Source organism: Emys orbicularis, chromosome 12 (assembly GCF_028017835.1).
Source record: "Emys orbicularis isolate rEmyOrb1 chromosome 12, rEmyOrb1.hap1, whole genome shotgun sequence".
NCBI classification, from domain to species: Eukaryota; Metazoa; Chordata; order Testudines; family Emydidae; genus Emys; species Emys orbicularis.
The window spans coordinates 49,905,309-49,928,858 of NC_088694.1; the positions used below are offsets into that span (position 1 = coordinate 49,905,309).

A 23,550-nucleotide genomic window follows, 5' to 3' on the forward strand; every position below is an offset into this window, starting at 1 on the left:
CCCCACCCACCAGACCAGGCTGTGGTGCCCCTCCGTGGGTCAGGGCCCCCATCACCCCCAGGGATCAGTCCCCTGCCTGAGTCACCCCCCCGGGGTAAATTCCTCCAACATCCCCCATCAGCCCCCCAACTTTAACCCCCACTGGGGGCTTGTTCCCCCCCCCCCAGGGGCTTCCCCTCCCCGATGCACCCCTCCACTTTCACCCCGCCATGGACAACCCCAAAACTCCCAAGACCTTCCGCCAATTTTCACCCACTCCAACCCCCTTCAACACCAAAGCGCCTACCCCAGGCGTACGCCCCACTGCGCCCCAGGCCACACAGCCCAGGGCCACCCATTTCAGTTTTCAATTCACCCCAATTTAGCCTGATTATCTCCCAATTCACCCCATTCTTACTCCAATTCACCCCCGTTCTCCCCCAATTCACCCTGTTCTCACCCCCGATTGCCCCCCAATACACCCCGTTCTTACTCCAATTCACCCCGTTCTTACCCCCGATTGCCCCCCAATTCTCCCTGTTCTCCAATTCACCCTGTTCTCACCCCCGATTGCCCCCCCAATTCACCGTTCTCCCCCAATTCACCCTGTTCTCACCCCCGATTGCCCCCCCAATTCACCCTGTTCTCACCCCCGATTGCCCCCCCAATTCACCCTGTTCTCCCCCAATTCACCCCGAATCCCTCCCGCCCCCATGTCTCTCGCAGGGGAGTTTCCGGGTCTGACCTGCCCCCGCGGCCCCGGTCCGAGCTCACCTCCAGCCCTGCGCGGCGCCGTCTGTCCCGGGGCCGCTCGGTCCAAGCCCGGTCCCACCCTCCCCCCGCCCCTTCGCGTTTCTCCGCCGCTTCGCTCCTTTTCCCAGAAATCACGTGGCCCCGAAGCCTCAGCAGCCGCCAGGGGGCGCCCGGGACACACCGAGCCGGGCTGCGGGGCACCGGCAGGACGGGGGGCAGGGCTGGCAGGGGGCTGTGGGTCAGGATTGAGGGGCACCAGCAGGACGGGGGGGGGGGCAGGGCTGGCAGGGGGCTGTGGGTCAGGAGTGAGGGGCACCGGCAGGACGGGGGGGCGGGGGGCAGGGCTGGCAGGGGGCTGTGGGTCAGGACTGAGGGGCACCGGCAGAGCTGGGCTTGCAAATGGGTGGGGATCAGAATAGGGGACCGATCTAGTTTTGGGGTGCTGTTGGTGAAACTTGGACACAAGGCAGTGTTTGTGGGGGCCAGCGGCTGGGACTGGGGGCAGGACTGGTTCCAGGGGGCTGAGTCAGGGTTGGGGGTAGGGTTAGTTTTGGGGGGCTACTGGTCAGGATTGCAGGATTGGGCTGTTTTGGGGGGCTGTGGGTCAGGGCAGTTTTGGGGATACCTGCTGCTGCATTAAGAAGCGGAGATTCATGCTTTGATCAGACTGTTTTATTGGGTCTCACAATGTTCTGTCCCCTGAACCCCCAAATCCCCCGATTCTTGTTACCCCAAGTGGCTTGAACCCCAATATTCTGAGCCCCACAGAGTCCCGAAATCGGTGCCCCCAGCAAGGGGGATGGGTAGGCCCCCCACTTCAATGTCAGATGACTCCCCAATTTGGGGGGTCAGGGCCCCCAGTATGTCGGGGACCCCACTGGTTGCTATTTCGGTGGCCCTTAGGCCGTGGATGGTGAATTGGGGTTCACGCTAGAGCAGTTCTCACACGACACCCCAAATCAGCTAATGGGGTGCTGGGACCCCCAAAAATCTAATCATCCCCCAATCACCCCTCAGTGCTCCACTCCCCGCCCAGCAGCATCTTCTCGAATCTTCCAGGCTGGGCCCCCCCGCCCCCCACCGTCTGGGGGGGGTCACTGCCGCTGCCGCAAGATCTTGGGGCCCAGGGGCACCTCTTCCATCAGCTTCTGTGGGGGGCAGAGAGGGGAGTGAGGGGGTCACCCCATTAGCCCACCAAGCTTCCCAGCCACCCAGCCTGTCCCCCCGACTCCTCCCTTCAGGGGAATCACCTCCCCGCTCCCCAGACCTCAGCTCCCCCCGATACCCCCTGGGGTCCCCTCTGAGCCCCCCCCCCCGCCCCATGGGGCTGGTACCTGCAGCAGGCGCCCGTGGTAGGTGTCGTCGGGCTCGCCGGGGGCCCGGGGGGGCAGCGCCCCCAGGTGGCGGCGGTAGACGGTCTCCAGCTCAGGCAGCGAGTAGAGCCGGGCGGGGTCCAGCGCCCGGGCGTTGATCAGGCTCACCAGGTACTCCTTGTAGTGCGCCCTGGGGGGACGGGGGTCAGCCGGCGTCCGCCCCCTGGCGCCCCCTGTCCTGCGTGTCCCCCCAGCGCCCCCCGCCCCGTGTGTCCCCCCAGCGCCCCCAGATCCCCCCAGCGCCCCTGCCTCACGCGTCCCCCCAGTGACCTCTACCTCGCGTGTCCCCCCACCGCCCCTGCCTCACGTGTCCCCCCAGTGCCCCCAATGACCTCCGCCCCGCGTGTCCCCCCCACCGCCCCTGCCTCACGCGTCCCCCCACCGCCCCCAGATCCCCCCACCGCCCCTGCCTCACACGTCCCCCCAGTGCCCCCAATGACCCCCGCCCCGCGTGTCCCCCCTCCGCCCCCAGATTCCCCCAGCGCCCCTGCCTCACGCATCCCCCCAGTGCCCCCAATGACCTCCGCCCCGCGTGTCCCCCCACCGCCCCTGCCTCATGCGTCCCCCCAGTGCCCCCAATGACCTCCGCCCCGCGTGTCCCCCCTCCGCCCCCGCCTCACGCATCCCCCCAGTACCCCCAATGACCTCCGCCCCGCGTGTCCCCCCACCGCCCCTGCCTCACGCGTCCCCCCAGTGCCCCCAATGACCTCCGCCCCGCGTGTCCCCCCACCGCCCCTGCCTCACGCGTCCCCCCAGTGCCCCCAATGACCCCCGCCCCGCGTGTCCCCCCACCTCCCCTGCCTCACGCGTCCCCCCAGTGCCCCCAATGACCTCCGCCCTGCGTGTCCCCCCACTGCCCCTGCCTCACGCGTCCCCCCAGTGCCCCCAATGACCTCCGCCCTGCGTGTCCCCCCACTGCCCCTGCCTCACGCGTCCCCCCAGTGCCTCCAACGACCCCCGCCCCACGCATCCCCCCAGCCTCCGATTCACCAGCCCCCCACATCCCTAGTCCTTCTAATTTCCCAACCCCCCCAGCCTCCCTGACCCCTCAATCTCCCACATAACCCCTCTCCACTCCAGCCCTCCTGACCACCTCAATGCCCCACAGCCCCCCCCCCCCTTACTCGCAGAGGCCGGCGTAGCCGGGGGGCGTCTCCTTCCCGCAGGCCTCGTCCCGCAGCCTGGCCAGGATCTCCTTCTGCTCCATCACGCGGCAGCCACCTGGCAGGCATGGCATGATGGGTAACGCCAGCGCCCCGGCTACCCACAATCCCCTGCCCGGGGAGGGGCCAATCTCACCTGGTCACCCCTAATCCCCTGCCCAGGGGCCGATCTCCGCCCAGTTACCCACAATCCCCTGCCCGGGGAGGGGCCAATCTCACCTGGTCACCCCTAATCCCCTGCCCAGGGGCCGATCTCCGCCCAGTTACCCACAATCCCCTGCCCGGGGAGGGGCCAATCTCACCTGGTCACCCCTAATCCCCTGCCCAGGGGCCGATCTCCGCCCAGTTACCCACAATCCCCTGCCCGGGGAGGGGCCAATCTCACCTGGTCACCCCTAATCCCCTGCCCAGGGGCCGATCTCTGCCCAGTTACCCACAATCCCCTGCCCGGGGAGGGGCCAATCTCACCTGGTCACCCCTAATCCCCTGCCCAGGGGCCGATCTCCGCCCAGTTACCCACAATCCCCTGCCCGGGGAGGGGCCAATCTCACCTGGTCACCCCTAATCCCCTGCCCAGGGGCCGATCTCCGCCCAGTTACCCACAATCCCCTGCCCGGGGAGGGGCCAATCTCACCTGGTCACCCCTAATCCCCTGCCCAGGGGCCGGTCTCTGCCCAGTTACCCACAATCCCCTGCCCGGGGAGGGGCCAATCTCACCTGGTCACCCCTAATCCCCTGCCCAGGGGCCGATCTCCGCCCAGTTACCCACAATCCCCTGCCCGGGGAGGGGCCAATCTCACCTGGTCACCCCTAATCCCCTGCCCAGGGGCCGATCTCCGCCCAGTTACCCACAATCCCCTGCCCGGGGAGGGGCCAATCTCACCTGGTCACCCCTAATCCCCTGCCCAGGGGCCGGTCTCTGCCCAGTTACCCACAATCCCCTGCCCGGGGAGGGGCCAATCTCACCTGGTCACCCCTAATCTCCTGCCCAGGGGCCGATCTCCGCCCAGTTACCCACAATCCCCTGCCCGGGGAGGGGCCAATCTCACCTGGTCACCCCTAATCCCCTGCTCAGGGGCCGGTCTCTGCCCAGTTACCCACAATCACTTGCCCGGTGTGACAAAGTGGGAATGTTCTTAATGTTCTCTCTGAATTCTGTGTGAGTGCCTCAGTTTCCCCTATGCAGTTCTTAAGGATCTAGGTGGGGGGATCAGGGGTGTGATTGGTGCAGAGCCCTAGAGGGCAGGTGTGATGGTGTCTGCACAGCGAATGGCCGACGCCCTGTCTCCTGGCAACGGATGGCCTGCCCCTGCCCCCCCCCCCCCAAGGTGCCAAGTGAAGGTGCTGGAGAACAAAGGGCTCAGGTGACCTAGCCCGGAAAGAGACAAAGGCAGGGGAGGGGCTGGAGACAAAGGCAGGGGAGGGGCTGGAGGGGCTGGAGAGTTTGGAGCTGGCTGAGAGTCACTTCTGACTGCGGAGTCGGGGGGCAGGGCCCTCTGGCCCCCCCAGGACCCCGCCCGGGCGGACTCGCTGCGGGAAGCGCACGGTGGGGCAGGGGATGCTGGATGCTCCGGGGTCAGACCCAGGAGGTGAAGCCGTGTGAGCGTCTGCTCCGAGAGAGGAGGCCCCCCGACTCCTGCCTGGCTCCGTGGGGAGCATCGCCAGATCATCGCCCGGGGACACCCGGTTACCCACAATCTCCTGCCCAGGGGCCGATCTCCGCCCATTTACCCATCATTCCCTGCCCCGGGGTGTGGGGGGTAATGATTGCCCGGTTACCCACAATCCCCTGCTCTCACCTCCAGGCGCCGGGCGGGTCCCAGTGGGGGGCTCTGTGTTGAAGATAACGCCGTTATCCTGGGGGGGGGGGTCAAGAGTGAGACCCACGGTTGCCCCCCCATGGTCAGCCCCCTGCCCCCCCCAACCCCCTGCTCCCCCTGGATCCCCCCCAGTCACACCCGGCACTATCTCCCCAACGCCCCTCAGGGCCCATCCCCCCGGATTCCCCCCAGTCACCCCCAGCCCTGTCTCCCCAACACCCCTCAGGGCCCATCCCCCCGGATCCCCCCCAGTCACCCCCAGCCCTGTCTCCCCAGTGCCCCTCAGGGCCCATCCCCCTGCCCCCGGATCCCCCCCACTCACCCCCGGCCCTGTCTCCCCAACACCCCTCAGGGCCCATCCCCCTGCCCCCGGATCCCCCCGCGCCCCCCGACCTGCAGGAGGCGCTGCAGCCGCTCCACGTCCCAGTCGCGCAGGTAGAAGAGGCAGTCGCGGGGGTGGTGCCCGTGCAGGGACTGGCGAACCGGGCACGAGGGCACCGTGCATTTCTGGGGGGGAGAGAGAGACACCGCTACACAACAGCACAACCCCCCGTTTCCCCCGCATCCCCACACCCAACAACCAACCCAACACCACAACCCCCATCCCCGGCCAAAACCCAGCAACAACCCAACACCCCACCCAATAACCCTACCACACAAACCCATCGCCCCCCACAACCCCTGACAGCCCAACCCAACACCCACAACACCACACCACAATCCCCGACAGCCCCACACCCAACCCAACACCCACATCCGACAACCCCGCACCACACCCCATCCCCCATCCCCACCCAACACCCAGCAACCAACCCAACACCCCCTAACAACCCTACCCCCATTCCCCACCCAATACCTACAATAAACCCAACATCCCACCCAACAACCTACAACACAAACCCCAACTCCTGCACAACCTCTGACACCCCCACACCCAACAACCAACCCAATACCCACAACCGACAACCCCACACCATACCATAACCCCCATCCCCACCCAACACCCAGCAACCAACCCAACACCTGCACCCAACAACACCACACCACACCCCCATCCCCACCCAACAACCAACCCAACACCCTGACAACACCCCACCTAACAAAAGCTCCTTCCCCCCCCACAACCACTGACAGCCCCACACCCAGCAACCAACCCAAAACCCACACCCAACAACCCTGCACCACACCACAACTCCCAACCCCACCCAACACCCAGCAACCAACCCAACACCCCCTAACAACCCTACAATACTACCCCATTCCCTATCCAACACCTACCAACAAACCCAACACCCCCACAACACCCCACCCAACAACCCTACAACACAAGCTCCTTCCCCACCACAACCTCCAACAGCCCCACACCCAGCAACCAACCCAACACCCCCACAGCAACCCACCCAACAACCCTACAACACAACCCCCGTGTCCCCCCACAACCCGAGAGCCCCACAACAGCCGCACTGACAATCCCACACCACACCACAACCCTACAACACAACCCCTGTCCCCCCCCAACGCCACACCCAACAGAACACACCACCTGATAACCCCACAACACAACACCCAACAATCCCACAACACCACACAACCAACCCAACACCCCCACCAACAATCCCACAACACAGCCCCCCCGGCCCCCTTACGTTCTTGGTGTGGAAGGCCCCATAGCAGCCGCTGCAGAAGTGGTGCCGGCACTGGGAGCACTGGAAGTGCATGCAGCCCCCCCGGGCTAGCGCGTATGGGAACTTACACTTGGGGCAGGCTGGCAAGAGAGAGGTGGGGGGGAGTCAACCGGGGGGCAGGAGCCGCCCCCCAACCCAGCAGCCCCTGGGGGGAGACACTGGGAGAGGGGGCCAAGGAGCAGGGGGGCTTGGAGTGTGTGCGGGGCGACAGGAGGGCTCACTGATCCCGTTCTCCTGCAAGTACAGCGCCAGCCCCTGCACCTGGTACTGGGGGGCGGGTTGGAGGGATGGGGGGCTGTGGGGGGGAACAAGGGGGCTCACCGATTCCGTTCTCCTGCAGGTACAGCGCCAGCCCCTGCACCTGGTACTGGGGGGCGGGTTGGAGGGATGGGGGGCTGTGGGGGGGAACAAGGGGGCTCACCGATTCCGTTCTCCTGCAAGTACAGCGCCAGCCCCTGCACCTGGTACTGGGGGGTGGGTTGGAGGGATGGGGGGCTGTGGGGGGGAACAAGGGGGCTCACCGATTCCGTTCTCCTGCAGGTACAGCGCCAGCCCCTACACCTGGTACTGGGGGGCAGGTTGGGGGGCTGTGGGAGGGAACGGGGGGGGGCTCACCGATTCCGTTCTCCTGCAGGTACACTGCCAGCCCCTGCGCGTGGTATTGGGGGGCTGTGGGAATGGGGGGCTGTGGGGCAGAAGAGGGGGGGCTCACCGATTCCATTCTCCTGCAGGTACACCGCCAGCCCCTGCGCCTGGTACTGGGGGTCGTTGGTTCTCTTCCACTCCTGGAACTCCTGGCAAGACAGGCCCTGGTGCTGCGGCTCCCACTGCGGGGGGGAGATGTGGGGGTCAGCACGGCCTCATCCCCCACCGCCACCCACACAGCCCCCCCAGTCCTCCATGCCCAGCCCCCCTCCCCCACACTCTGCCTAGCCGGACCCCGCCAGAGCCTGCGGAACTACCCAACACTGGAGCTTCTGCCTCTTGTCATTGTCCCCCCCTCCTCAAGGCCCCGCCCCCTCCCCTGCAGCCCCCCCAGCCCTCCCTCACCGCACGCTTGCAGTGGACGCAGAAGCTCTGGTTGCACTGGGGACACTGGGCGGCCGCCTGCTCCGACTCGTAGATGAACCCGAACGAGCACTGGAGAGGGAAGGGGGGGGTGAGAGAGAGAGAGAGTGGGGCCCCCCAAGAGACCCCCACAGCCCCCCCAAGAAACCACCACAGTCTCCCCCCAGAGACCCCCCTCAGATGCCCCCCAAGAGCCCCCCCACAGCCCCCCACCAAGGACCCCTCCCCTGTCACACACCTCCTCTTCCCCCGCACCAAACCCCCCTGCCCTGTGCGCCCCACCCCGTCCCCTGGGATTCTGGCCCTGCCCCCAGCCCCAACCCTTGTCCACTGGCCCCGCCCCCTGAGTTCTGGCCCCATCCTGGCACTGAGACCCTGCCCCCTGAGTTCTGGCCCCGCCCTGGCACTCAGCCCCGCCCCTGGCCCTGGGGCCCCATCCACTCACGTGGGTGCACCACTGGAACTTGGGGTCCCGCATGAGCTCACGCTCCGTCAGCTTCTTGCTGAACAGTTCGTAGATCTCGGGGTCCAGGCACTCGCGGAGCTGGGGGAGGAAGGGGAGGGGTGAGCAGGGGCTTCTGGAGCTCCCCTGCCTTTTTGGGGTGCCCCACCCCTGAGGCTGGGTGCAGGGGGGCTCCCAGGCATGGGATGGGGCGCAGGGTCACCCCAATACCTGGGCATGAGGGCCACAGCTGTGGGGGTTCAGGGGAACTGGGGGTGGGAGTGGGTTTTGGGGTCCCCCAGAACCTGCATGTCCACTGGATTTGGGGGGGTTGGGCATTTGGGGTGCTCAGGGGAGTTCAGGGGCTTGGGGGGTCCAGGGAGCCGGTACCTGCATGTCCAGCGTGGAGAAGTAGCCCAGCAGGTCGGGTTGGGGACTTTGGGGAATTTCAGGGAGGTTCGAGGAGGCCTCAGGGGATTGGGGGGACTCAGAGGGGGTATAGGGGCCCCTGAGAGGTTTGGGGGTCCCCAGGAGATTAGGGGGGCTCTTGGGCCCCGTACCTGGATGTCCAGTGTGGAGAAGTAGCCCAGCAGCATGGGTCAGGGATTGGGGGGGTTCAGGGAGGCTCGGGGGGCCCCGGAGAATCGGGGGAGCTCAGGAAGGTTTGGGGACCCCGGGGGACCCGGTACCTGGATGTCCAGCGTGGAGAAGTAGCCCAGCAGCTCGGCCTCATCGCTCAGGTCAGGCGCGTCGCAGGCCGGACACACCAGGTCCGTGATGTGTTTCTCCTTCACGGCGATGGTGAAGTGCTGGGCGAAGCAATCGGGGCAGATGGTGCATTCGCAGGACGTCAGCGACTGCATCTGGGGAGGATGCGGCTCAGACGGGGGCGGGAATTGGCCAGCTGGGGGGGGATGTGTCTGGGGAGGACGCGGCTCAGACGGGGCCGGGAATTGGCCAGCTGGGGCGGGATGTGTCTGGGGGGGATGCGGCTCAGATGGGGCCGGGAATTGGCCAGCTCGGGGGGATGTGTCTGGAGAGGACGCGGTTCAGACGAGGCTGGGAATTGGCCTGTCGGGGAAGACGCGTCTGGGGGGACACACGGGAGGGACACATAGGGAGGGATGTCTGCTGGGTGGACGTATCTTGGGGGGACCCACCAGGCTCATGAAAGGGGGACGCTCCCGGCCGGCGGAGGGGAGAGGGATGCGGCTGGTTGGCGGAGGAAGGATGGGACAGGCCTGGCTGGGGGTCCCGCCAGGGGCGGCTCTATGTATTTTGCTGCCCCAAGCACGGCAGTCAGGGGGCCTTCGGCGGCAATTCGGCGGCGGGGACGCTGAAGGTGCGGGACCGGAGACAGGCCCAGCCAGCACAGGGGGGTGCAGTGCCCGGCGGGGGTAGGGTGGGGTGGGGTGGGGGGTGGTGCCCGGCTGGCAGGGTGTGGCAGTGCCCGGCCGGCAGGGTTGGCAGTGCCCGGCGGGGGGATCGTGCCCGGCTGGCAGAGTTGGCAGTGTCCGGCGGGGGGATCATGCCCGGCTGGCAGGGTTGGCAGTGTCCGGCGGGGGGATCGTGCCCAGCCGGCAGGGGGGTGCAGTGCCCGGCGGGGGGATCGTGCCCTGCTGGCAGAGTTGGCAGTGTCCGGCGGGGGGATCGTGCCCGGCTGGCAGAGTTGGCAGTGTCCGGCGGGGGGATCGTGCCCGGCTGGCAGGGTTGGCAGTGTCCGGCGGGGGGATCGTGCCCAGCCGGCAGGGGGGTGCAGTGCCCGGCGGGGGTAGGGTGGGGTGGGGTGGAGTGTCCTTTCTGGAAAGCAGGGGGTGGCAGTGCCCGGCGGGGGGGGTCGTGCCTGGCCGGCAGGGGGTGGCAGTGCCCGGCAGGGGGATCGTGCCCGGCTGGCAGGGTTGGCAGTGCCTGGCGGGGGGATCGTGCCTGGCCAGCAGGGGGGTGCAGTGCCCCGGGGGGGGCGTGCCCGGTTGGCAGGGGGGGTGCAGTGCCCGGCGGGGGGGCGCGCCCGGTCGGCAGGGGGTTGCAGTGCCCGGCGGGGGTACCTGGTTGCGGGGAAACGCCCAGCCGCACACGGCGCACTCCCAGTTGAGCAGGCGTTTGATGAAGTCGCGGTCGGGGGAGGCCCGCACGGCGTCCACGATGTCGGCCAAGGCCGCCGGCCTCCCCCCGTTCTCCACCACCTCCTGCTCCCGCACCAGCGACAGAACCAGTTCCGCCCGCCCCCAGCTGGGCAGCGCCAGCGAGGCCAGCAGCCGCCGCAGCAGCGCCTGGGGGGAGAGGGTGTCAGCACCCCTGGGTCCCCCCATACCCCACAGTTCCCCCCACCCACATCCCCCATGGTCCCCTGGTTCCCCCCCACGCCCGCAGCCCCCATGACCCCCTGGTTCCCCCCTGCCTGCATCCCCCCCCCGCATCTCCCGTGGGCCCCCCATGCCCCCTGGTTCCCCCCCTTGCTCCCACCCCCAGACTTTCCCCAGATCCCCCCAGCCCCCCGATCTCCCCACCCCCAGCTCTGACCTGCCGGTCGGGCGCATGGAAGTTGATCTCGGGCTCGGCCGGCTCCCACATGCGCCGGTGGAATGGCTCCAGCTGGAGGCGCTGCAGCTCCGTCAGGGCCCCCCACAGGTCGCCCCCGTTCTGGTAGAGCGCCTGCAGCACTGGCCCCCGCTCTCCGAACCCCAGCGCCGCCAGCTCCCGCACCTGCAGGGGGGAGAGATGGGACCCCCGACACAGCCCCGGGCCCCGCCCCTGCCCAACCATCCCCGCCCCTCCCAGGCCCCTCCCCTCCAAACCCCGCCCCTCCCAGGCCCTGCCCCTCCCCACAAGCCCCACCCTGCCCCACAAGCCATGCCCCTCCCAGGACCCATCCCTCCCAATGAGCCCCTCCTCTCCCCCATAAGCCCCTTCCAGGCCCTACCCCTCTCCATAAGCCCCGCCCCTCCCCACAAGCCGCATAGCTCCCAGGCTCCGCCCCTCAAGCCCTCCCCTTCCCCTGCCTCAGAACCCTTTACCCCTCCTAGTCCTCACCCTTCACCTCCTCAGGTCCTGCCCCTCCCCTATAAGCCCTTCCCTGCCCCACAAGCCCTGCCTCTCGCTTCCCATCCAAGCTCTTCCCCACCCCACCCCTCCCCAGGCCCTTCCCTGCCCCACAAGCCCGGCCTCTCCCCTCCCATCCAAGCCCCTCCCCACCCCTCCCCAGGCCCTTCCCTGCCCCACAAGCCCGGCCTCTCCCCTTCCCACCCCACCCCGCCCCAGGCCCCACCCTGCCCCACAAGCTCTGCCCCTCCACTCCCATCCAAGCCCCTCCCCCCACAATTCCCGCCCCTTGGCCCTGCCCCCACCTTGCTGCGCCGGGCGCTCAGGCAGCGGCTCACGGCCTCGTCCAGGTCGCCCTGGCTCTGGGTCCAGGCGGCGCGAGCCTCCTGCTGGGTGATGGCGCCCAGCTCGGCGCCTGCCCCCTGCTCCGTGGCCTGTTCCACCACCGCGTCCAGCACCGCGGGCAGCTCCGAGCGCAGCCAGGGCAGGGGCAGCTCTGTCCCGGAGTACCGCAGCGCCGCCCCCACTTCCTCTGGGGGCACGCCTGCCAGCTCCGCCTCCTGGGGAGAGGCCAGGGTTAGAGAGAGTTCCGCCTCCTCTTCAGGGAGAGGGCGGGGTTAAAGGGAGCCCCACCTCCTCTTCTGGGAGAGGGCAGGGTTAGAGAGAGCCCCACCTCCTGGGGGAGGGGAGGGTAAGAGAGAGCTCCGCCTCCTCTTCTGGGAGAGGGCAGGGTTAGGAGTTATCCTGCTGGCTCCGCCCCAATGATGGAAAGGAAAGAGTCTGGTTGGCCTGTGCAGAGGAGGGGAGGGGCCTGCATGGGAGACAGGTACAGGAGGGGGAGGAGCTTCAAGGGGATTCAGGGAGTGGGTAGGGTCTACAGATGTTTTTCAAGGACAGGGGGAGGGGCCTCTGGAAAGTGGGAGGAGCCTCTCACCCGGATCATGGCCACCAGCTTCATCCCGTCCTCTCGCAGCTTCTCCTGCCGCCGACGCTCCACCTCCTCTGGTGAGAGGGGGTGGGGCTTGCCCGGACGCCGGGGTCCCTTCTCTTCCTGGGGGGGGCCCCCAAGCTGGCTGGTCCTGTTGCAAACCTCACACACCCGCCCAGGCAGCTGGTTCCAGAAGGTGCAGTGTTCACACTTCCAGCCTGGGGCCCCCTTGGCCTGCGGGGAGCGAGGGGTTAACGGAGGGCGGGAGTGAGGGGCACCGGGGGGAGGCCGGGCCCAGCAGGGGCTGCGGGTCAGGAGTGAGGGGCGCTGCCCCCTTACCTGCATGGGCACCGGGGGGCCATCCGGGGGATGCTGGGGGTCGGGGGCGCCGGGCCGGCCAGCCAGCCGGGGGCGCTCACACACGGCGCACAGCACGGTGGGGCCAGGGTTAAGGAAGGTGCAAGTCTGGCAGGCCCAGCCCCCCCGGAGGGGGTCCCCATCAGGTGGGGGGTTGGGGGGCGTGGGGCAGCCCCGGGGCCGGTCACACCCCACGCACAGCACGGCCCGTGCCTCGTTGGGGGCACGGCAGGCGGCACAGCGCCAGGGCAGGCGCGGCTTGGGGGGCAGGGCCGGGCGGGCGACCGGGGGCTCCGACGGCACCATGGACAGGCTGGGGGAGAGAGAAGGGGGTGAGAGAGACGGGCAGGGCCCCCCAAATCCCCACAGACCTCCCCATGCCCCCACCCTGCACCCCAGATCCCCATAGCTCCCCCAGTCCTGCACCCCAATCCTCACAGCTCCCCACAGCCCCACCCTGCACCCCCAAATCCCCACTCCTCCCCACACCCCCGCCCTGCACCCCCAGAGCCCCCATCCTGCCCCCCAAATCCCCACTCCTCCCCACACCCCCCGCCCTGCACCCCCATATTCCCACAGAACCCCACACCCCAATACATCCCCTGCACCCCCAAATTCCCTCTCAGGCCCCTACATCCCCTGTGACCCCCCTCCCCTCCCCACGCCCCGTGCCCCGCCCCCTTGTGAGCCCCCCTCCCCTCCCCCACCTCTGCTCCCCCCTGGCCCGGCCCAAACAGGGACCCATAATGCTCTGGGGCAACTGTCGCCCTCTCCTGGCAACCGAATGGAACGTCCCAGAATCCTCTGGGGTTTTAAAGGGCCAGGAGCCCTGGAAATGGGATTGGGGGGTCGGGGGTCACAACAGTCTGGGGGTCCCCAATACCTGGGGGTGGGGGACCAGGCAGGGGCTTTCCAAAACCTGGGCCGGGGTGATTGAGAGGCCAGGCAGGGGGACCCCAACACCTGGGGAAGGGGGGATTGGGGTCAGGCAGAGGATCCCCAATACCTAGAGGTGGGGGATCAGGCAGGGGGTCCCCAACACCTGGGGGAGGGGGGATTGGGGTCAGGCAGAGGATCCCCAATACCTAGAGGTGGGGGATCAGGCAGGGGGACCCCAACACCTGGGGGAAGGGGGGATTGGGGCCAGGCAGGGGGTCGCCCAAACCATGGGGCCTGTTGTCCGAATGGAGCCGTACTCCGCGAGCGAGCGGGTTCCCCTCACTGACTTGCCGTGTTGGGGTGCGGGCAGCTGGGTGGTGCCCCTGAGAGCCAGGTCCCCCCCGTGACGCACCTGTTGGCCCCCAAGAATTTGGGCTTTTATTTAAAAAACCCAGCGCGGAAAACTGCTGCCCATGTTCGAGCCACCAATTCGGGGGGGGGGGGGGGGGGGGCATTTTCTTCATTTTAGTCATTAATATTAAAGCCTGGGTTTTAGAATGTACATTTTTCATTTTTATTTTCAATTGAATCTTTTCTGGTATTGCATTTTGAATCAAATTCGTTCACTTGGCGTTTTATTTGCCAGTAAATTTGCGTTTCATTTTTTATTTCACCCGCTGTTATTTTTCACGGTCATTCGTGTATTTGATAATTGTCTCTCTTAACGAGAGAGAAAAGCAGGAAAATCAGCGAACGTGTTGGAAATGGAAAACTTCCCTTTGATTAGCTGCTGGGATCTGTTTTGCATCAGACGCACGTCGCTTTATGGCAAAGCTGTTATGAAACAGTTGTCAAAAATCGACAGCTTTTATTTTGATTTGAAATTGAATTTTTAATTTCACTTGATTTCTTTTTGAATTGCAATTCACCTGATCTCGTGGGGGGTTTGTTACTAAACAACAAAGAAAAAACATCGAAAGTGTCTGAAATGTCCTCCTTTAGGTCCAGCTTTCACTGATTTGGGGGCATTTTCCTTAGTATTGGGGCAAAGACGTGATTTTTATTTTTAGTTTCCATTTATTTAATTTTGTATTCCCTCGGATTTCAGTTTGACTGTAATTTCTTTATTTTGCAGTCTGGGTGTTAAAGAGAAAAGAAATCGCATTCGGAACGTAAAGTTTAATGAGCCAGTTCATTTGAATCACCGTTTCGGCTCAGGAATCACCAGAATTACGGCCAGTTCAGTAGGAAACTTTTTTTTTTTTTTTTTTTAACATTTCTTTATTTTTATTTCAAATGTAATTTTCAATGTTTCAATTCATTTGTAATCATAATTCATGTATTGCCTGGGGGTAGAATAGGGTTCAGGAGGTACCCAAGTCCTGGGGGGGATCAGGGGGTCCCCATTATCGGGGGCTCAGGGGGTCACAGAGGGGGCCCATTCTATGGGGGCAGAACAGGGTTCAGGGGGTCCTTGTATCCTGGGGGGCTCAGGGTGGGGGTCTCCAATACCTGGGGGCAGGGTGGCTCAGGGGGATCCCCGTTACCTCTGTGCAGGGGGCCCAGCCCCCAAGCCCAGCTCCCCCACGGACAGGCGCCGGTGCTGGGCCCGGGCTGGGTGCTTGTGGAAGAGACGGTCGCATTCGGGGCAGAGACTCTGGTTGCATTCGGGGCAGAGCAGGGACGCTGGCTCCAGCCCACACAGCAGGCAGGTGGCCAGGGGGGCCGGCCCTGGGGGGTGGGAGAGAGGGATCACCCCACAGCCCGGCCCCCCATGTCCTCCAGCCAGTGGTCCCCCGCTCCCAGTCCTCACTGCCCTGCCCCACAGCCAGAACCCCCTCTGTGCCCCACAGCACTCCCACTCCCCAGCCCCACAGTGCCCCCGCACTCTCCCCACAGCGTCCCCCAGCCGGTGCTCCTCTGCTCCCACTCCCCACCGCCCTGCCCCACAGCACCCCCCACGGCCAGAGCCACCTCCATGCCCCACAGCACCCCCACTCCCCAGCCCCATGGCTCCCCCCGTGCTCTCCTCACAGACAGAGCTCCCTGTGCCCCACTCCCCATGGCGCCCCGTGGCACGTACCCATCTGGGGCAGGGCTCCGGGGGGCGCCGTGTCGTGGACAGGCACCGAGTCCGGGATGAGGGTCACCTGGAAGAGATGAAGGGGTGACAGGCCCAGCCGAACCCCTCGATCCACCCGACCCCCCAGCCCTACGCCTCATCCCAGCCCTGCCTCCCCCAACCCAGCCCCTGCCCCCCACCCCCCGGTTTCCCCCAGACCCCCTCCCACTTGCCCCTCCTCACCTCCTGCCCCCCCTCCAGCATTCCCTGCAGGATATCGGGGTTCGGGTGATTGTTCTGAAATGGAAACGACACAATGAGACTCAGCACCCGCCCTGCTCCCAGCCCCACCCCGCTCCCTGCCCCACAGGACCTCCTGCTCAGCCCCCGCCCTGCCCCACAGCAACTCCTGCTCAGCCCCCGCCCTGCCCCCACCCCACCCCGCTCCCTGCCCCACAGCACCTCCTGCTCAGCCCCCACCTCGCTCCTTGCCCCACAGCGCCCCCTGCTCAGCCCCCACCCCGCTCCTTGCCCCACGGTGCCCCCTGCCCAGCCCCCACCCCACCCCACCCCGCTCCCTGCCCCCCAGGACCTCCTGCTCAGCCCCCACCCTGCCCCACAGCAACTCCTGCTCAGCCCCCGCCCTGCCCCCACCCCACCCCGCTCCCTGCCCCACAGCACCTCCTGCTCAGCCCCCACCCCGCTCCTTGCCCCACGGAGCCCCCTGCTCAGCCCCCACCCCGCTCCTTGCCCCACGGTGCCCCCTGTCCAGCCCCCACCCCACCCCGTTCCCTGCCCCCCAGGACCTCCTGCTCAGTCCCCACCCTGCCCCACAGCAACTCCTGCTCAGCCCCCGCCCTGCCCCCACCCTCCCCACTCCCTGCCCCACAGGACCTCCTGCTCAGCCCCCGCCCTGCCCCCACCCCACCCCGCTCCCTGCCCCACAGGACCTCCTGCTCAGCCCCCACCCTGCCCCACAGCAACTCCTGCTCAGCCCCCACCCCGCTCCCTGCCCCACAGCACTTCCTGCTAAGCCTCCACCCTGCCCCACAGCAACTCCTGCTCAGCCCCCGCCCTGCTCCCTGCCCCACAGCACTTCCTGCTCAGCCCCCACCCTGCCCCCACCCCACCCCGCTCCCTGCCCCACAGCACCTCCTGCTCAGCCCCCACCCCGCTCCCTGCCCCACAGCACTTCCTGCTCAGCCCTACCCACCCAGCCCCCCCCTCCCTGCCCCCCGGCGCCCCCTACCGAGAGCAGCAGGTTGAGCTCGGCTCTCAGCAGCACCACGTCCACGGTGACGGAGGCCACGCGCCGGGCGTCCGGCTCCTCCAGCCCCTCGGCGAAGCTCAGCCCGTCCGGCTGCTGCTCCGTGTAGCCGTAGAGACGGAGCACGTCCCGCCCGCCCTGCGAGGAGCCGCGTTAGCACCAGGGCTGGGGAGGACCGGGGGGCGGGCACCTGGGGGCTGGGGTGTAACTAGGGTGTCGGTAACTGGGGGGCTGGGAGATTGGGGGGCGGGGTTGTCGGTAACTGGGGGGCTGAGAGATTGGGGGGCTGAGGTGTCGGTAACTGGAGGGCAGGGAGATTGAGGGGGCGGGGTTGTCGGTAACTGGGGGGCTGGGAGATTGGGGGGCTGAGGTGTCGGTAACTGGAGGGCAGGGAGATTGAGGGGGCGGGGTTGTCGGTAACTGGGGGGCTGGGAGGTTGGGGGGGACGGGGGTGTCGGTACCTTCGGGGCTGGGAGGTTGGGGGACGGGGGTGTCAGTAACTGGGGGTTTGGGAGATTTGGGGGGGACGGGAGTGTCGGTACCTTTGGGGCTGGGAGGCTCGGGGGACGGGGATGTCAGTAACTGGGGGGCTGGGAGGACGGGGGTGTCGGTACCTTCGGGGCTGGGAAATATGGCGGGGGGGGGGGGGCTGAGATGTAACTAGACCAGGGGTGGGCAAACTTTTTGTCCCGAGGGCCACATTGGGGTTGCAAAACGGTATGGAGGGCTGGGTAGGGAAGGCTGTGCCCCCCCCAAACAGCCTGGCCCCCGCCCCCTATGTGCCCCCTCCCACTTCCCGCCCCCTGACTGCCCCCCTCAGAACTCCTGACCCATCCAACCCCCCTGCTCCTTGACCCCTGATCCCCCCCTTCCCGGGACCCCCCTGCCCCTAACCACCCCCCGGGACCCCACCCCCTATCCAAGCCCCCTGCTCTGTGTCCCCTGACTGCCCCCTCCTGGGACCTCCTGCACCTAACCGCCCCCTGGGACCCCCCACCCCTAACGGCCTCCTGGCACCCCCCCAGCCCCTTTGGGAACACGGCGGAGGACTCAGGAGGAGCAGGGGCAGCCGCGCAGCCGGAGAGAGGGGGCGGTTTCCCCTTCAAAGCGCCGCTTCTCTCCACCCGACTGCGCGGCCGCCCGGAGTCCTCCTGCGTCCTCCGGCCACGTTCCCCGCGCTCCCGCCACCCGCAACCCCCGCCTGCTCCCCGGAGGCTGTGGGTGAGCCTCCCTCCCTGCTCCCCCCACCCCCGAGTGCCGGGGGCCGGCCAGGGCACTCTGTGTTCACCCCTGAGCCGCGCCGCCCGGCCCGAGCAGCCGGACAGCAGGGGAGGGGCTGGGCAGGACAGTCCCATGGGCCGGGTGTGGCCCGCAGCCCATAGTTTGCCCACCTCTGAACTAGGCTGTCGGTACCTGGGGGGCTGGGAGGTTGAGGGGGCGGGGGTGTCAGTAAATGGGGGGCTGGGAGATTGAGGGGGCGGGGGTGTCAGTACCTGAGGGGCTGAGAGATTGAGGGGGTGTCGGTAACTGGGGGGCTGGGAGATTGAGGGGGCTGGGGTGTCGGTAACTGGGGGGCTGGGAGATTGGGGCGGGGGTGTCGGTAACTGGGGGGCTGGGAGATTCAGGGGGCAGGGGTGTCGGTACCTTCGGGGCTGGGAGATTGGGGGGACAGGGTGCCAGTAACTTGGGGGGCTGGGAGATTTGGGGGAGACGGGGGTGTCGGTACCGCAGGGCTGGGAGATTTGGGGCTGGGGGTTCGGGATCTCACTTGTATGGTGTTGACCGTGCTGCAGAATATGAGGTTATTAGATATTGGGGTACAGGGAGTGAGTGGGGTTCAGGAGTTGGGGGGATTCCGCAGACCAGAACGCATATTTGGGGGTCTCACCTGGCTTCATCCATGCTGAAAAAGCCAAGTTTGTTGGGTACTGCGGTTCGGGGGGGCTGGGCGATCCTGGGGGGTTCAGTGTAGCTGGGTGATCTGGGGCCAGGGAGTCCACAGGCTGGGGAGTTCGGGGGGTTCAGGGGCTGGGCGATCTGGGCCCTGGGGAGAGGGGCCGGGGGGGTTCGGGGCACTGGGGGGGCCTGGGGGGCCGGGGGCCCACCTGGATGGCGTCGACGGTGCTGCGGAAGACGGGGTTGTTGAACTTGACCCCGCGCCAGTAGCGGGGTTTCAGGGGGTTCAGCAGGTTGCGCCCATATTTCTCCAGGATATTGAGGGCCGTGGAGATGGTTCGCAGGCAGGCCGGGGGCTGGGGAGCAATGGGGGGCATAAGGGGCAGCCCAGAGCAGAGACCCTGTCCCCCTTTTCCCCCCAACTCCCCTCCTGCCCCTCCGCTCCCACCCAGAGCTCCCCAATCCCTCCCCCACCCCCGACTCTGCCCCTCCCCCAGAGCCCCCCTACCCCTCCTGCCTCTGCCCCATCCCCTCTCACCCTCCCAGTCCCCCTCTTCCAACCCCAACCCCCCTCCCAGCCCCGCTGCTGCTGACCCCCTTCAGTGCCTTCAATGCCCCCTCCCCTCCCCAGCCCCGCCCCCCAACTCCCTCCACCTGCCATCTGCCCCCAACGCCCACTCCCCAGCCCCTCATTCCTGCCCCCAACTCCCCCACCTGCCATCTGCCCCCAACGCCTGCTCCCCAGCCCCTCATTCCTGCCCCCAACTCTCCCCCCATCTGCCCCCAACACCCGCTCCCCAGCCCCTCATTCCTGCCCCCAACTCTCCCCCATCTGCCCCCAACACCCGCTCCCCAGCCCCTCATTCCTGCCCCCAACTCCCCTACCTGCCATCTGCCCCCAACGCCCGCTCCCCAGCCCCTCATTCCTGCCCCCAACTCCCCCACCTGCCATCTGCCCCCAACACCTGCTCCCTAGCCCCTCATTCCTGCCCCCAACTCCCCTACCTGCCATCTGCCCCCAACGCCCGCTCCCCAGCCCCTCATTCCTGCCCCCAACTCTCCCCCCATCTGCCCCCAACGCCTGCTCCCCAGCCCCTCATTCCTGCCCCCAACTCCCCCACCTGCCATCTGCCCCCAACACCCGCTCCCCAGCCCCTCATTCCTGCCCCCAACTCTCCCCCCATCTGCCCCCAACACCCGCTCCCCAGCCCCTCATTCCTGCCCCCAACTCCCCCACCTGCCATCTGCCCCCAACACCTGCTCCCCAGCCCCTCATTCCTGCCCCCAACTCCCCTACCTGCCATCTGCCCCCAACACCCGCTCCCCAGCCCCTCATTCCTGCCCCCAACTCTCCCCCCATCTGCCCCCAACACCCGCTCCCCAGCCCCTCATTCCTGCCCCCAACTCCCCCACCTGCCATCTGCCCCCAACACCTGCTCCCCAGCCCCTCATTCCTGCCCCCAACTCCCCTACCTGCCATCTGCCCCCAACACCCGCTCCCCAGCCCCTCATTCCTGCCCCCAACTCTCCCCCCATCTGCCCCCAACACCCGCTCCCCAGCCCCTCATTCCTGCCCCCAACTCCCCCACCTGCCATCTGCCTCCAACGCCTGCTCCCCAGCCCCGCCCCCCAACTCCCCCCACCTGCCATCTGCTCCCAACACCCGCTCCCCAGCCCCTCATTCCTGCCCCCAACTCTCCCCCCATCTGCCCCCAACACCCGCTCCTCAGCCCCTCATTCCTGCCCCCAACTCCCCCACCTGCCATCTGCCCCCAACGCCTGCTCCCCAGCCCCGCCCCCCAACTTCCCCCACCTGCCATCTTCCCCCTTCCCCTCCCCAGCCTCCCACTCCTCCCCCCAACTCCCCCATGCTCCCCAATGCCCCCTCCCCAGCCCCCCAGCCCTACCACTAACTCCCTCACCCCCCATTTGCCCCCCAACGCCCCCTCCCCAGCCCCCCATTCCTGCCCTCCAACTCCCCCTCCACCTGCCCCCCATGTCCCCCCCCCCCCCAGCCCAGCACTACCTGCCCCTGCATGTTGGCACGGAGGATGCCCTGGGCGTCAATCTCCCGGTACTTGACGTGTGGGGGCAGGGGGGCCTCGACCAGCAGCTGGACAGTCTCGGGGTGCAGATCCACCGGGCTCCGGGCCAGCGCCTGCACCAACTCCTCCCGCAGCTGCAGGAACTGGGGCTCCCCGAGGGGGGGGACCGCCTGCGCCATGACCCGGCCTGGGGGAGAGCGAAGGGTTAACCCGCTGCCCCCGTACCCCGATTCCTGCAGCCGGTTCCCCCGGACCTCCATATCCCCAGCCAGCCCCCATACCCCGATTCCTGCAACCAAACCCCCATACCCCGATATCCCCAGCCAGCCCCCATACCCCGATCCCTGCAACCAAACCCCCATACCCCGATATCCCCAGCCAGCCCCCATACCCCGATCCCTGCAACCAACCCCCCCCCATACCCCGATATCCCCAGCCGGCCCCCGTACCGCGATCCCTGCAACCAACCCCCCCATACCCCGATATCCCCAGCCAGCCCCCATACCCCAATCCCTGCAACCAACCACCCCATACCCCGATATCCCCAGCCAGCCCCCGTACCCCGATCCCTGCAACCAGCCCCCCATACCCCGATATCCCCAGCCAGCCCCCGTACCCCGATCCCTGCAACCAAACCCCCATACCCCGATATCCCCAGCCAGCCCTCGTACCCCAATCCCTGCAACCAATCCCCCATACCCCGATATCCCCAGCCAGCCCCCGTACCCCGATCCCTGCAACCAATCCCCCATACCCCGATATCCCCAGTCAGCCCCCGTACCCCGATCCCTGCAACCAAACCCCCATACCCCGATATCCCCAGCCGGCTCCCATACCCCGATCCCTGCAACCAATCCCCCATACCCCGATATCCCCAGCCGGCCCCCATACCCCGATCCCTGCAACCAAACCCCCATACCCCGATATCCCCAGCCGGCCCCCGTACCCCGATCCCTGCAACCAACCCCCATACCCTGATATCCCCAGCCAGCCCTCACCTGTACCCAAATATTCCCCACCCATACCCTGATCCCTGGAACCAACCCCCCGTACCCCGATATCCCCAGCTGGCCCTCACCCATACCCAGATATTCCCCGCCGTACCCTGATCCCTGGAACCAACCCCCCGTACCCCGATATCCCCAGCTGGCCCCCATACCCTGATCCCTGCAACCAACCCCCCGTACCACGATATCCCCAGCCAGCCTCCCACCCTAATTCCCCCAACCCGCCCCCACCCATTCCCCGATTCCTGCAACCAACTCCCCATACCCCAATATCCCCAGCCAGCCCCTGTAACTCGATTCCTGCAACCGGCCCCCCGGACCTGAATATCCCCAGCCAGCCTTCCACTGTACTCCAATATCCCCAGCCAGCCCCCTGTACCCCAATTCCTGCAACCAGCCCCCTGCTGTACCCCAATATCCTCCAGCAAGCCCTCCACTGTACCCAGCTATCCCCAGCCGGCCACCGTACCTCGATTCCTGCAATCAGCCCCCCCTGTACCCCGATATCCCCAGCCAGCCTCCCACTGTACCCAGACATCCCAAGCCAGCCCCCACTCATACCCCAATATCCCCCGGCCAGCCCCCCACTGTACCCTGATATCCCGAGCCAGTCCCCACCCATACCAGCTTCCCCGTACCCCAATCTCCCCTGGACAGACCCCACCCCATACCCTGATCCCCCACCCCGCGCCCACAGGGGCGGGCGGCGGGATGCAGGGGGTCGGACCTGGCGATGCAGGGGACGGGGGGTGCAGGGTGAGCCGGGGGTGGGTCGGGGGCGTGAAGAGGGGGCCGGGAAAAGGGTCGGGTGGAGCAGAGGGGGCGACGGGGATGCAGGGAACAGGCGGGGGGTCCCTGGGGCGAGCCGGGGGGAGCAGAGGGGTTGGCGGGGGGGTCCCTGGGATGGGTCGGCGGTGCAGGGGGGCCGGTGGGGGACCCTGGGATGGGTCGGGGGTGCAGGGAACAGGCGGCGGGCCCTGGGGTGGGGCGGGGGTGCAGGGAACAGGCGGGGGGTCCCTGGGGCGAGCCGGGGGAAGCAGAGGGGTCGGCGGGGGGGAGCTGGGGTGGGTCGGGGGTGTAGGGAACAGGCAGCGGGCCCTGGGGTGGGCGCAGGGGTCCGGCGGCCGGTCCGGGGGGTGTAGGGGGGCTGGCGGGGGGGGGTCTCACCCTGCAGCGGGCGGGGCCCGGCCGAGAACTCGCGGAAGGAGCGCGCTGGGGACGGAAGAGAAAGAGAAACAGCTGGTGGGGGGGCGGCAGGGGGGCCCGCGAGCCGGTGGGGGGGCGGCAGGGGGGCAGGTCTTGCAGTTGGGGCACTGGAGGTAGCGGGGGACCCAGGGCTGGGAAAGTGGGGCAGTGGAGCCCAAGGCTGGCAGGGGGCCCAGGGCCGCGGGGGCAGTGGGGGGCAGGGGACGGTAAGTGGGCAGGTCTGAGAGTGGCGGGCAGTGAGGGTCTCGGGGGGACCCCAAGGCTGGCGAAGGGCCCCAGGGCTGGCAGGGGGGGTAGCAGGGGGACTCCAAGGCTGGCTGTGGGGACTCCCGGGGCTGGCAATGGGGGGCAGGCGCGGTAGGGAGGCAGGTCTGTGAGTGGGGAACAGGGCTGGCAGTGGGGACCCCGGGACTGGGAGTGGGGGGCAGGGGGTGTCAATGGAACCCCAAGGCTGGCGGGGGCCGGCAGGAGAGGGTAGGGAGGCAGGGCTGGCAGTGGGGGAGCAAGGGGGTCTCATGGGGGTCACCCCAAGGCTGGCAGGGGACGGTAGGGGGGCAGGAAGTGGGGGTAGGGGCAGGAGG

At 67.4% G+C, this 23,550-nt stretch overlaps 1 protein-coding gene across 1 annotated transcript; it reads right to left on the reverse strand.

Annotated features, from left to right (window-relative positions):
* Nucleotides 1-1,826: 1,826 nt before the first annotated feature.
* On the reverse strand, nucleotides 1,827-22,976 carry RNF31 (ring finger protein 31). The gene is made up of 22 exons (XM_065414543.1): nucleotides 22,931-22,976; nucleotides 20,738-20,943; nucleotides 18,921-19,067; nucleotides 16,798-16,953; nucleotides 15,792-15,845; nucleotides 15,570-15,636; nucleotides 15,034-15,217; nucleotides 12,590-12,920; nucleotides 12,257-12,484; nucleotides 11,628-11,882; nucleotides 10,804-10,986; nucleotides 10,329-10,553; nucleotides 8,973-9,146; nucleotides 8,287-8,385; nucleotides 7,824-7,913; nucleotides 7,486-7,600; nucleotides 6,735-6,853; nucleotides 5,482-5,595; nucleotides 5,068-5,125; nucleotides 3,230-3,326; nucleotides 2,067-2,235; nucleotides 1,827-1,880 (listed from the first exon to the last, which is right to left on the reverse strand). The coding sequence occupies exons 2-22, from the start codon at nucleotides 20,933-20,935 to the stop codon at nucleotides 1,827-1,829; spliced, it is 3,117 nt and encodes a 1,038-aa protein (XP_065270615.1). The 5' UTR covers nucleotides 20,936-20,943; nucleotides 22,931-22,976.
* Nucleotides 22,977-23,550: the final 574 nt, after the last annotated feature.

Coding starts and splice junctions, on each gene's coding strand:
- RNF31 (XM_065414543.1), bottom strand. CDS start 20,935: ATGGCGCAGGCGGTCCCCCCCCTCGGGGAGCCCCAGTTCCTGCAGCTG. Junction 16,954..18,920: donor GCACCGTCGACGCCATCCAG/GTGGGCCCCCGG, acceptor GGCTCCTCGCAG/GGCGGGCGGGACGTGCTCCG. Junction 8,386..8,972: donor TCTCCACGCTGGACATCCAG/GTACCGGGTCCC, acceptor TTCCTCCCCCAG/CTCCGCGAGTGCCTGGACCC.